The sequence below is a fragment of the Rhineura floridana genome, chromosome 11 (assembly GCF_030035675.1).
Source record: "Rhineura floridana isolate rRhiFlo1 chromosome 11, rRhiFlo1.hap2, whole genome shotgun sequence".
Lineage (NCBI taxonomy): Eukaryota > Metazoa > Chordata > Lepidosauria > Squamata > Rhineuridae > Rhineura > Rhineura floridana.
In genome coordinates, this window is record NC_084490.1 from 3,433,476 (window position 1) to 3,447,552 (window position 14,077).

The 14,077-nt window shown below is 46.9% G+C and overlaps 2 protein-coding genes across 3 annotated transcripts in view; one reads left to right on the plus strand and one right to left on the minus strand.

Moving 5' to 3' along the window:
- The window catches only part of LOC133365935 (tumor necrosis factor ligand superfamily member 12-like), a 50,843-nt gene extending 48,639 nt beyond the window's left edge, over nt 1-2,204 (plus strand). For both annotated transcript variants that reach the window (XM_061588414.1, XM_061588415.1), the window contains one exon: nt 761-2,204. In XM_061588414.1, coding sequence (XP_061444398.1) covers nt 761-870 — 110 coding nt within the window. In that variant the 3' untranslated portion in view covers nt 871-2,204. The remainder of the gene's footprint in view (nt 1-760) is intronic.
- A 2,055-nt stretch (nt 2,205-4,259) lies between these two features.
- Nucleotides 4,260-11,335, minus strand: LOC133365936 (thialysine N-epsilon-acetyltransferase-like). The gene is made up of 6 exons (XM_061588417.1): nt 11,267-11,335; nt 10,065-10,116; nt 8,579-8,662; nt 6,015-6,116; nt 5,136-5,176; nt 4,260-5,019 (listed from the first exon to the last, which is right to left on the minus strand). Exons 1-6 carry the CDS (start codon nt 11,327-11,329, stop codon nt 4,843-4,845), a joined length of 519 nt encoding a protein of 172 aa, XP_061444401.1. The 5' UTR covers nt 11,330-11,335; the 3' UTR covers nt 4,260-4,842.
- Nucleotides 11,336-14,077: the final 2,742 nt, after the last annotated feature.

A 14,077-nucleotide genomic window follows, 5' to 3' on the forward strand; every position in this document is an offset into this window, starting at 1 on the left:
ATAAAATAGACCAAAAAGAGAGTAGTCTCAAAACAGTATAATATTTTTCAAAATAAAAATCTGGAATAGAAATCCCTCTTCTGTGTATATCTTTAGAATGCAAATCCAGGACAGCTTTTTGCAACAAAAACAGAGATAAGCTATTAATTAGTGCGTAGCAGAGAGAAGTTATGGCTCCCCAGTGAGATGTCAAAAACTGATCAATCTGGCAAATCTCTTTTAAACAGCAACAATTTAAGTCAAGTAAAAGAAAAATATAGAAAGAAGGGTGCTTGCCTGTTAGTGCGTTCTCTCTTAGAAGATAAGATGAACGTTCGCTTTATCAGATAGAGCTTGCTGTTAAAAATCCGTCCCACCTTCGTCGGCTGGACCTCGTCCCATAAATTAATGAGATCTGGTCGTCCCAACAAAAATAGGCTTTGAGGTTAATCTCTTCGTTTCTCCCTACCCGGGAGAAGTTTAATCAGTCAAAAAAAAAAGAAAAAACTGACTGATATATCTGAATAAGCTTCTTTTGAGGCAGGAGCCCGTCTCAAAAGCAGGCACAGGCTAAGTCACCCTTCCCGGAAGTGAAATTCGCCCTCAAATTTTCATGAGGACTTTTTAAAAAATCACAAGCTGATGGAGAACTGAACTCAAGATTGGAAAAATGAGAAGGTGAAAGAAACTAAAATGGACATATTGGCCAATCCTATGGACAGCAACCCTTGAGAGAAAGGGGACTTTTCTCTCTTACTGACCCTCCTCTGCCTCCTCCTAGGTATCTTTCACCTGCAGCACGGAGATCGGCTGAACCTTCGCATCCCACGTTTCAACGCATCATTTGACATCAGCGATCATGGGACCTTCCTGGGATTGCTCCGTCTGTAGTAGTCTAAGCACCCTCAGCGTCCACCAGGAGAGACAGAGGCAATAGAGTCAAGACACGGATGTGGACAGCGTTTGGCCTCTGAAAGGGCCCAGAGTGCTGACAAAAAGACTTTACTGGTACGTGCACGGCACGATTCCTCCAGCCAGCATCACTGGCTTTTTGTGGGAGTGCAGGTAACAGAGCCAGGACTTCTCAGTTCTGTTCCAAGTTTGAGGGGGCTGGTGGGGTCTGCAGGCCACGTGTTGCTATGCAGAGGAGCTGATATTTGCAGCAGAAAACAGGGTTAAGAGTTTAAGCCAAGCTGGGCTCCTCTGGAATATCTCTGATCCTCTTTTTTCAAAGATGCCAGATTCATTCCTTGTGTGCCATGAGCATCCCTCAGCTGTGAGAGCATGATACACTTAGAAGCAACGACCAGGTTTTTTTGTTTAAGGCAGCTCTTGCCAATGTGTCTTCCAGAAGTTTTTGACTACAACTCCCATCAGCCCCCAGCCAGAACTGTACTCCAAAACATCTGGAGGACACCAGATTGGCAAAGGCTGCTTTAAGACTATAGCATTCTGCTATAATACCTTGGTTGCCACACTTCCCCTCCCATATAGTTCCTGTATGTCGAATGGTGATGTGGGCTGGAAAATTTGCCAGTGCTTTGTTTTCTGTTTCATAGGTATGTCAGTAACAGTGAACAGATGCCAACTGCAAATATATTATTAGGCAAACTTGGAGCTTGGAAACTTTTCAGCTTTGTTCACTAAATGCAAGTAAAATAGACGTGGTAGATTCGATCACTCTCTAGGGCACCAGAAAATTACCAAAATTTTCTGGGGGGGAAATCAAATTCCAAAATTTCTAGAAAACCCGTATCACTGGTCTTGAACAACTGCAAATCGAAAGGTGCAGCCTTTGTCCTAGCACAGAAATGGAGAAGGCTGTAACAGGCGAGTTTCACTTGTCACACCCCTGTCAGGGGAAAAAAAATGCAGCCTTGCATTTGCTAAATGCCTCAGCTTCCCTGATGCAATGCACAAGGATCTGTGCTATGCTAGAAAAAGTTGTGGTTTACTGATTCACCCAAGTCTGAAATAATTCTTCTGCATGAAAAATCAGTCTTGTAAGATCAAACGCTGTCCATGTACTGTGAAATAATGCTTCATGAGGCTGAGTCTCGCCAGAATCCAATTTTGGAGTGACGTTCCTAGTTTATTGTTGTTTAAACTATTTTAATATTATTTTTATTAAATCTGTTATTGTAGGCCTTCTTGGACAAAGATTTATGGGAAAGGGCACTTTTTGCTATAAAATAAAGGCCTTCAAATATTGGCTTAAGCTGAGAGGTAACGTCTTGAACCCAGACTCTGTGGCTTGGGGGGGGGGGAAGCTCTACAGATTGATGGTAACAGGGAAGAGCACTTAGTGCATGCTCAGATATACTCTCATTCCATTACTCCTTCAGGGTGTATTGCCCTTCTCTCTCTAAATGCTAGGTGGGGTCATCCATCCAAGGAAACTGATGAGCTGCTTGAGGCTTCCCACAGGCATCTGTTTGGCCACTGCATGAACAGGATGCTGGACTAGATGAGCTAGTGGCGTGATCCAGCAGCCAGGCTCTCCTATGTTTTCATGGGCTGTAGCCCCAAGACAAACAAAGGAAATATTGTTCAGGCAATGTAAGGCATGATTGACTCAATGAATTCATTGTTCTAAGATGCAGTGACGGCTATCAGCGGAGATTGCTTCAAGGAAGCCTCAAGGTTATGGATGGTTATTAGCTACAGTAAAGACCACCCAGCCTGCACATACTAGCCAGTGGGCGGTTGGTCCTGTTGACCCCAGAAAGAAGGGCAGGCTCAGGACTGGTCAGTCAAAGAGCACAGCCCCCTTTTTTTCAGAACAACAGAGGCTGCCTAAATTCATCTAGCTCTCCTTATGGACATAATTCATATATATCATTGATAATCCAGATAATGTTACAAAGCAAAATTTAAAGTAAAGCATCATAAACAAAACAAACATTTAAAAACAAAGTACCAAAAAAGGCAGTAGAAAAACAGGCCACAATGGCCGACCGCTGTTGGAGACACAATACTAGGCTGAGCGTGAATCTTGAAAACGAGCCACCAAAGGAGGCATCTCAAACAGGATCCCGCGGGACGTGATGCTCTAATATCGCGTGATGAGTCGTTTGGTGGGTTCTGATGTCATGCTCTCGCGAGGCTGGAGCGGAGATAAGCGGAGTGTCGATACGTACAAGCCGCGTGACAAGAACAATAGAGTTAGGAAAAGTTTAGAGTAAAATTGCTATAGACAGACGGGGGTTCCTAGTTCCTTTCGACCCTGTGTTGCTTTCTCCCTTGTGAAAGGACAGTAGAGTTGGAAGGGGCCTATAAGGCCATCGAGTCCAACCCACTGCTTTCCCATAGAAAACAAGGATTTTTAATACACCTGTGTTTGGATACACCCAAAAACAAAAGTAAAAACAGGAGTTCATATTTTTTATAACTCCCAGACTTACGTTGTGTGGAAAATATAACTTGCTTTAAAAGTTTTGTTTTTTTAAATTAAACTACCCGGCCAGTGTCAATTAACAGATCATTAACCCAATATTGCAGGTTGAGGATGGAAAGGCTGTGGCTAAGAGAGAGGCTTACGACAGCCCTGCAAAGTACTCCACTGTTAATTTTGCAACTCAGGTGGGGCTCAGGCTGGCAGCCTCACAAACCAGCCCTTGGGTAGCAGCACCCCCTACCTGGCACGAGCTCAGAGCTCAGTTGCATGTGGAAAGCCTTGTGTTCCACGGCTTGCACTCTCAGAGGCTGTGCGCTTCTAAACAAATCAGATTTTTTTCATACAAAGACTTACTTTAGTGGCAGAGAACCTGATTTGCATGCAGAAGGTCCCAGGTTCAATCCCTGGTGTTTCCAGGTAGGGCTGGAAAAGGCTCCCGCCTGAGACCCTGGAGAGCTGCTGCCAGCCAGGGTAGGCAGCACAAGGCCCATTGTGATATTCTTCCAGCATCCTTACAGGTGCTGCTGGGCCTGTAGTGATTCCGTAGCAATTCCAGTTTTGATCCTGGTGAATCCAGACTCAGGCCTACAAAATTGGGACTGACTAGGCTGGCTAGTTCACCTCTCTTGTTTCCTCTTCAGCTGTGTGTGTGTTTAATTAATAAAAAAGATTTCCACAAAGATATTACCAGTCTTACTGTACGCTTTCGTTCATCCCATATATGCAGTGCCAGCTGGTGCCCCTAACTTCCCCTCCCTGCTGAGCTCTACAGTGAGCAAATCTGCCCTGCAAAGGCCTTCCAGCTATGTTAGAACTGTGTACTGGGAGAAAGAGACAAATCAATATAAAAGTCACAAAGTTTCTGGAAAAGACGAATTGGGCAACATTTATTTTGGGCTATCCTAGAAGGAGAAGGGAGATCTCCCCCCCCCCCCAAAAAAAACAACACCAGTGCATCAAAGTTGTACTAGAAAGGTCAGAGGGGGACAAGACAATTTCGAAAGCCACATGTGGGGGAATTACAGAATTATTGAGGAGGGGGTCAGGGGTCAGATCCAGGACTTGTGAATTCCTTGCTTGGACGGGGTGAGGGGGATTAGGTACCAGGACACACATTTGGGTTCTCCAAGAGAGTGCAGCATTCAATTTAAAAGGCAGGATTGGGGGAGAAAGGCTAAGGAAGCAGGACTCTGGGGTTCTTGAAATGGGGTCCAGGGCCTAGTACAGCCTTCTGGTGCCCTCTGAATGCTTTATAGCACAACTCTGATCAGCCCCTGTCAGCACAGCCATGCTCCAATGTGAGTTGTGGCCCAAAATATTTGGAGGGCAACAGTCTGGTCTCTCATGTGGGACCTCAAGCTTTGCAGGGATGGGCTATGGGGCACAGGGGCTTGCAGCCAGGGTCAGTAAAAGACAGGATTCCTGGATTCCCCAGGCCAAGGAGGTTCTCCACGACATCTTGGCTCCTATTTTCTTGACTGCTCTGCCAACTTTCGAACATGTTCCCCGTCGATGTGGCACAGGTGCCAGTGGTCCTGGGTGGTGACGTTCACAGCTCCCAACCTGGTGAAGAAATCCATAGCTGGCTGGTTCCACTGGGCAGAGATGAAGCGGAACTGGGAGCAGCCTTTCTCCAGCGCAATCTAAGGGGAGAGATCAGGGTCAAACCCCACTCTGGCCTGGTTCAGCCAGGGACCCTGCACGGCCCTGTGAGTGGCTGGCCAGGCTCTTTCACCCCAAGACCCCCTTCCAGTCTCACCTTTGCCACTTTATTCATTAAACTCGTGCCAATGCCTTTGCCTGTTTTGGAAAAGGAAAAGGGGGGGAAAGGACAAATTAATCATAATTGATTTTTAGATAGTGACAGTTTGGACTCACTAGGCTTTGGCATGTCACAGGTCAAAAAGATGCAGCTGGTTGAAGTGGCCAAATCAATACTGTCATATAATGGCTGAGGATTTTTTTTTTAAAGCAGGGGTTGGAAACCTTTTTCCGTTTGAGGTCCGCATTTCCTTGTGGGCAACCTTCCAGGGGCCACATGCCAGAAATAGGTGGGGCCAGGGGAAAAGAGGGCAGAATAATTGAACTGCCTTCTACCTTTATACAGTAGGCTACATCCCAGCCCCCCAAAAGGTAGAGGTTTCTACGCCTTCCCTCTCTCCATCCAGGAAAGCAAGAGGCACTCTTGATGTTCAAGGACACAGTCCAGCCAGGCAAAGACATTAAAGGAGGGTGCGAAGAATGACCGGTGGCGAATGTGGACTGGGGACGGTCCTGAGGGTCAGATGGTTACTGTAAACCGCCCATAGAGCTTTGGCTATGGGGCGGTATACAAGTATAATAAATAAATAAATAAATACAGAGGTCTGGAGGGCTGCATTTGGTCTCCGGGACTGAGGTTCTGTTCACCTTAGCAGAACATAAAAAACCCCACTCCAACAGGGGCCAGTTGGATCCATCTGGACTGCTCATCAGATGGGCCCAAAGGTTATGTTCCTTCCCTTGTATTTGCTCTCAATTATTCAGTATCCACTAATCCCTGTTTACCTATGATTATTTACCAGTCTCTGTGTGAGGAGAGAGAGAGAGAAAGAGATGAACTCTGCACATGCTGAGAGGCACCCAACCTCCTTTGTACCTCTGAATTCTGGTACTACGTAGAGATCTTCTCCAAAGAGGATTGGGCCGTCCCATGTGCAGTAAGACAGGTAATGGAATTGGTACCCAACAATTGTGTGACCTGGAGAGCAAGAGGGAGAAAGGAAGGAATTTTAAAACATTCCTCTTTACCCAGAGGTTTGATCGCTGAAGGAGACTGTTCCTGGCAACCCAGATATCACTGGACGGAAGAATGTTTTCATTTGCAACTGTTTTTATGTTTTTCATTCTTTTAGAAATCTTTTTTATTGTTAAATTGTGTTGTTTGCCACCCTAGGTTCTTTCAGCAGCAAGGGCAAGATACATATTTAATTTATTATGATGATTATTGGTGTTGTTATCGGTGTCAATAATAATGATGATGATGATGATGCCACCACCATCAGATTGAAAGGGAATGGGTTGGGTTGTAATCCCCACCCTCTCAACCAAGTCCAAATCTGGCACCAGTGTCAGCTCCAGTTTTGCGATTAGTAAATTTGCTTAATACAAAGCAGTGTATCACACAAATAAAGTAAAATTGGCTGGCAATGCATAATTGTTTTCCCAGCTAGACACACGGGTTGGTAAGCTTATACTGGAGATCTTCCAGTCTGTTTGCAGGGGGTGGGAGTGGCTATAGGATTCACCTGAAGCCCCACTGTACTGGGAGAACACCTCAGAAACGCTGGCACAGCAAGAATTAGGGGAATGGAAGGAAGGTCCCAGATGGACAGATGGAATAAGCAATCTCTGGGCCCTTCCCATGTCATGTGGGGCATGAGGGGGAACCTAGAAGTCAATGTACCCACAAACATTTCCTTCCGTAGGATACACATGACGTTTAGGGAAGGCACAGACTGGCCAGCGACCTTGTGAGTTTGTTGTTACTTTTCCCTTTTGCAGTATATCACTTATTTGGCAAGAGTTATGTGCTTTTAATGTATGCTACACTATGGATGTATATGCACACTGTGTAATGTGCATTTAGTGCAAGATGCAGGTGCATTTTTGGGGTGCTGTACACACGACATCATCAATCAGACCATTAGTCCGTCCAGCCCAGTATTGTCTACACTGACAGGCAGCAGCTTTGCAGGGTTTCAGGTAGGGAGCTCTCTGAGCCCTAGCTGAAGACAGCAGCGATTGAACCTGGAACCTTCAGCCTGCAAAGCAGAGGCTCTATCACTGAACCACAGCCATCCAAACTATTCATTGATGTAAAGCACTTTTTGCTGCAACGCCCTACTCAAGGGCTTGCTGCCCAAATGTGCAACACACCACACAGAGCATGCTTCCTCGGGTGACCTCCTCTTGGGCCGGGCCTTCTGACGTTGCAGGCCTGTGCCACTCCCCCCTCATTTCCATGCCCGCCCTTATCTTTCCCCTTCCTTTTCCAGTAAAGCTGAAGGTTGCTGCTTTTGCAATGGATGACAGTGGCGTATCAGTAAATGGGAAGGGAAGGATCATCAGGGAAAACACAAGGAATCCTCGACCTTTTTGATATTTGGGGGGAGGGAAAGACAGGCTTGGCGCCAGCCTTGACTGAGCCCTTAGGCACTGGTCTACTTGAGCCCACAATGCCGTTTGCCTCCCGATATATAGGCCTGCCTACCCCCTATCTCCCGTGGCAGTGCACACATCCCACACATGCACGCCTGCCAACAACCAATATGGTGGGGGGGGCATCAACCCTTCAGGGACGCCCCTGCTGCCATCTTGGGTGATGGCAGGCACATGTACGCAGCACACGGTTTTCTCACTGATGAACTAACAAAACTGTTAAGTGAGGCAGGTGGGCTTATTTAAGACCCTGCCTCCTGTAGGAGGGGTTTCCTGGGAGCTCCCACTCGGCAATCCATGCGCCAACTCTGCCACAGATTATAGAGCAGGAGCTCTACCTTCCCACCTTATGGAGGGGCCCCTCAGGGCCGCAGGGGCCCTTGGCCAGGGCCCAACCTGGCTGCCTGCTGGCATTGGCTCTGGGAAAGGATTCAGGAACAGCTCAGAAGCAGCTGCCGCCACAATTATAATATGTCCAAGCATATTGCTTGAGAGATAAGAAAAGCAGGGAACAAACTGTATATCAGTCTATCAATACACCAGTTTCCAGCCCCTCTCTTTCCAGATATCCTGTGTTTCGAAAGACCCAAACAAAATAAAATCAAATAAAAAGTTGTTTGGACTGCATGGTCCCGTGCCAGCAGCACTTGGAAGGCAGGAGGGAAAGGGTGTACAGAAGACCAATGCGCCCCAGTCTAGTCGGTAAACCAGTCCAACAGTGCGTACAGACAGCATGGATAGCAGCAGCCACTTGAACAAACCTTTGGGAAGGTGTGCACAGTTTCAAAGTGCTATATACAAAAGCGCTCTAGGGAAAATGAGCCACTTGCGTTTCAAATGCTACGTGACCGTGTAAACACCCTCTGAGGGTTTCTGCCATTTACCTGAGTACAGCCTTCCCCATCATGAATCCACCACCCACTAGGTAACACTCCTCCCTCTTCCCTGCAATCCAAATGGTTGGCGTGTTCAAACACAACAGTCCCTCTCTCTTGTGCTTACCATTTTTGCTCGTTCGTTCTGGGGGCACCTCCGCTACCAGGCATCCAAAGGTAGCCTCTTTTCCAAACCCATCGTCTCTTAGAACTACAAAGAGATGGTTTAAAGATTTATTTAAATACTATATGGAAACTACTAGGGCAGCCATCACCAATCTGGTGCCCTCTAGCTCGTTTGCACTGGAGCTGTGCTGGCTGAGGCTGATGGGAATCGTAGCCCCAAAAAGATGGAGGGCATCAGACTGGAGGAACAGGCACTGGGAAATCATATCTTTTCAAGTCAACCTGTTACTTTGGAGCAGCTGATTCCTCAGAGGGCCATAAAACGTCAGGGCACCCTTCCAGTTCTGATATTCCATTGATGCTCTGACTTGTGGGTCTACTTTTTTTTTTTACTAGACTCCCTGTGCTCCATAAATATTAGAAATGTGAAGGACTTGGGGGGGGGAACAAAAATTTGGAGGGAAACCCATCCCTCCCCCAGTTTTTCTGTTTTTTTCTGAAAAGTTGGGGAAAATGGGGGAAATGTTTTGCTGGTTTTTTCCCAGGCCTTCTCTAATATGTTCTATATTTTCACAGCAAAAGTAGTGTCCCGAAGGTCAAGGCGCAACTGATCCGTGCTAAGTGACCCCTAGCCTGCCCTCTTGCTAAAAACATCCAAAGCACTTTCTTTGCCAGATCAGACCAAAGCCTCCCTCTACCAAGTTTCCTTATGAGAACAGGAGCCAACAGCAAATGATTGGTGCTGGCCCACAGGTCACTGGCCAGTGATCCTCTGGTGGCAGACCCTAAATCTCTCTTCTGTGGAAATCTCACTTTCAAACCCAGGCAGAGTGTTCAAGTGTGTATGTGGGGAGACCTTCAGTTAGGACTCTTAAGGGAGGGGGAAAGTAGGTTGGTTCAGCTAGGCAGGGAACCAGCACTCCTAGATTCTCCTGGAATAAAATTGGGTTCCATTTCCCCCCCTCCCCAATAGGGGCAACTAATTTTTGCAACTGCATAATAACTTGAAGTCCAGGATAACCTTCACCTGCTGACTTTCTACTTGTTTCAAAGCTGCCAGAGAGGCAGAGGTCGCTTCCAGAAGACCTGTCGATTAAGCATTCATCCTGATTTGTTTGCAGGGAAGTTAGGCAATCGCATCAAGGAAATTTCATCCCACACTTTCCAGCGCATTTTCCGACCTCGCTCCTAATCACGAAGAGTCCGATCTTTCCGGGGGAAGAGGGTTTGTTGCACAAGAACTTCTAGTCAACTATAATCAGGCAACCTGCATTTGCCAGTATGTGACTGAATCCCAGCCCAAAATGGCGGCAAGAGTCTGAAAGCACCAAAAGCTCCTGTCAAGGAAAATGATGGCATCCCCTCAAGAGGACAGAGAGCCGGGTGGCAGGTGTTTTCTGGCTTTTGACCTTCATTTCTTAGAGGTTACTGAGATTACAGAGCGATCTGTTTGATATGAAACAGTGGTGTCATAATCCATTTCTTACTTTCTGGGGTGGTTGTCACCTGGTCCAAAGCTTTGTGGAAAGCAGCAGATTCCTGAAAGAAAATGAAGTGTTGCGTTTCCCCGTCATATCAATCTGAGTTCTCACGGAGCTCAGATTTCAAGTAGAAGCAACCCAACATGATTGTAGTAATAATAATAATAATAATAATAATAATAATAGCCAACCCCTCTTAAAAAGTTGGGGGGTGGACAGGACTCTTAAGTGATCACCCCTAAAAGCAGCACAGTTCAGACAGGATTTTTACAACACAGATGTCTGACGGCTGAAAGTTGGGGTGGCTGATAGCTTCATGTCAGTGGGGTGATGGGGCTTTCCTCACCTTGGATAGCTCCTTGAAAATTCAGTTTAAACCCTGGAGCGGATTCCACTGCCCCACTGACCTGAAGCTACCAGCCACCACTGGTTGAAAGGCACTTTCCTTATGAAGAAGTGATTTGCAGATGACTACTTCACAGTGTTGGGGGAAATAATATTGTCCATGGAACTTGGGGGGGGAGTCCCTGAGAAATATCCTTTACCCATCTCAGTGTGGTGAGAGTGAAATGGTGAGAATATTGGATTGGGACCTGGGAGACCAGAGTTCAGATTCCTCCGTGGATGACCTTGAGCCAGTCACTATCTCTCAGCCTAGACTCCCTCACAGGGTTGTTGTGAGGATAAGACGGAGTAGGGGAGAAGCACGTATGCTACACTGAGCTCCTTAGAGGAAAGGTGGGATAGAAATGTAATAACAAATAAATATAGCTGTCCCCCAACATCATTTTATTTCACATTCCTGATGACTTGTGCTCATTACGCTATTGGGATGGTCATACAGCTTCATTTCTAATCAATGTATATAATCAATCAATAACTTCCTGCCAAAATCCCCTAATTTTTTATACCACAAATGTTCAGGGGTGTGTGTGTTCCACTTTTTTTTGCGCTATAACCCCTCCAGACAGCAACACTGTGGTAGCATCACAGAACAAACTAAAGCAGAATAAATCCACCCCTAATGCACTATGATTGTGTCAAGAAGTATCTGCCGGCAATCAAACACGCATCTGGAGGGGCCCTAAATAAAAGACTGTCTATCCAATGATAAAAGGGGCAGGCTCCAGGCCTGCCTTTCAGTATTCTCTCTTTCCATGTCTCCTGCTTTCTGGGTGCTCTCTCCACCCCTGACCCCAATTTCTTACCCTAATAAGATGCATGATGTCCTTAAGGTCTCTCGTGACCCAGGGGCGGATGATGTAGCTCATGATGGCTCTGAGATCCCTGCTCTCTGCTTTCCTGTCCTGGACATTGATCCATTTAAGGAATGTTTTCTGCTTCGCTGCACTGGACAGTGGGAGGGCTCTCTCCCCCCATCCCACCTCACCGGCTGGAGTGGGCCACTCACCCATCCCAGTTGCTGACGCAGCTCTTCTCTTAAGGAATCGTGCGGTTTTTCAGAGAATACTCTGCAAAACCTGGCAGACACAGGTGACAGGGTTGAACCCCTTGGTGCAAATTAACTTCTTTTGGCACATGGCCCCTGTCTTGAGGCAGTCTTCTCCCACGCAGGGCTGGATTATGGGAAAGCAGCCCAAGCAGCCGCTCACAGTAAGGGATGGAAAGCCCTTTTCAGCCCAAGGGCCACATTCCATCGCGGGTAACCTTCCTGGGGCTGCATAGCAGTGGTGGGCGATGCCAGATGGAAAAGTGAGCAGAGGAATGGATGGCATGTTCCCTTTTGTGATGGCAAGTTTATTTATTTATTATTATTTATTTAAAATATTTCTATCCCGCCCTTCTGCCCTGTAATAGGGCACTCAGGGTGGCTTACAAAAATAAAATCAAACACGTACATAATAAAATTGTAAACAATAAAATCACAAAAACATTAAAAGAAATTAAAATAAAGTAAAATACATAAAATGCAATTAAAATACATAAAATACAATATATTTACATATATATATAGGAGTGGTACTAAAGGGGACTGCAAGGGTAAAATTTAACATAGAAGGCATAAAATCATTTACATTGGTAACTTTGCAACCACGCCAAAGGAGGAGATTTCTCGACACACACATTTCTCCACCCTCTGTCGAGGCAAGCAAGAGGCACTGTCGCTGTTCAAGCTCATGTTCCAGCCTGGCGAAAGCAGTCAAGGAGAGCAACCCATGTGGCTCTACTGGCAGAGATGGAATTTACCCCCAGCCAGCCCTCATGCTGGAAACCCATAGGAGGGGAGAGTGCCATGGGCAGCATTCAGGCCCTGCTTGTGAGTTTTCCATGGGGGCCTCTGGCTGGCCACTGTGAGAACTAGACTAGATGGGCCGCTTTGGCTTGATCCAGCAGCCAGGCTCTTCTGATGTTCTAATGCTCCTTGTGGGATCACAGCCTGGATTTGATGAGCAGAAGAGGCCTCCACCCGCACAAATCAGGCCCCCTCTGTGCATGCCAGGAGGGAGCACAAGCTGAATATGAGCCAACAGTGCGATGTGGCTGCAAAAAAGGCAAATGCTATATTAGGCTGCATTAACAGAAGTATAGTTTCCCAATCGTGTGAAGTACTAGTTCCCTTTTATTCAGCACTGGTTAGGCCTCATCTTGAGTACTGCGTCCAGTTCTGGTCTCTGCACTTCAAGAAGGATGCCGACAAACTGGTTCAGAGGAGGGCAACGAGGAGGATCAGGGGACTGGAAACAAAGCCCTGTGAGGAGAGACTGAAAGAACTGGGCATGTTTAGCCTGGAGAAGAGAAGACTGAGGGGAGATATGATAGCACTCTTCAAGTACATGAAAGGTTGCCACACAGAGGAGGGCCGGGATCTCTTCTCGATCATCCCAGAATGCAGGACACGGAATAATGGGCTCAAGTTGCAGGAAGCCAGATTTCGACTGGACATCAGGAAAAACTTCCTGTTAGAGCCATACGACAATGGAACCAATTACGTAGAGAGGTAGTGGGCTCTCCAACACTGGAGGCCTTCAAGAGGCAGCTGGACAGCCATCTGTCAGGAATGCTTTGAATTGGATCCCTGCACTGCGCAGGGGGTTGGACTTGATGGCCTCAGAGGCCCCTTCCAACTCTACTATTCTGTGATTCTGTGACCCCATGTCCGGCAGCAGTGTCCAGTGGCTGCTTGTCTGTGGGGTGCGAACCTTACTTGCTCCTGGCAGGATCCAGTTCCTTTGCAACCAAGGTGAGCAACCTCAGGCCCCAGGGGCCGAATGCGGTTCTCCAGGCCTCGCTGTCTGGCCCTAGGGGCTCTCCCTAGGTGGCAGCCTTCACTCCACACCCTCCTTGAGTGCTTTTGCCTGGCTAGAATATTATTCACCTGAGACAGCATTTCTTGCTTGTCTGGATGGTGGGGGAGGAGATTATGCGCATGTGGAAACCTCTGGCTTTTGCATGGCCGTTTACAAGGTCCATGCCAGACAGTTGTGCTGCAGGGGAAGCTACATATGACATGAAGCTGGTGCCATAAGGGCCACTGCAAAACGGCTCCTCTTCTGTCTATTCAACCACTGTCTCCAGGCACAGGCACCCTGCTGGGGTGACAGGTTGGCAACCTCACATATTTTCAGGGTCACCTCCATCTGTGGTCTAGATTTGTTGCCCAGCTCAAAATTCAGGGATCAGTTGCATGTAGGAACCACCAGCTCCATTGACTTACCCTTGCAAGCTGGCTGCAAGCAGGGAGCCCCATGAAACTTACAAGACAAAATAAATAAATAAAGATAAAATAAAATAAAACACAATAGAGATAGACTTCTGAGTCACACTTTTAATGCCACCCCCCCTCCTTTCTTGAGCGGTAACAGGCCTGTGGAGAACCCCAGGATTTTAGCATTACTGTGACTGGGCAGCCCAGTCCCCCCAAAAAAAACAACAAAAGAGGTAACAGCAAATACAAATGTTGCTGCTCTTTCTAATACGTGTCCTGTGGGGTTTTGCCTGCAAATCCAAACTTGACTCAGCCCCATCTCTAAAAAAATGGGCTACATTGCAGGGCTGTT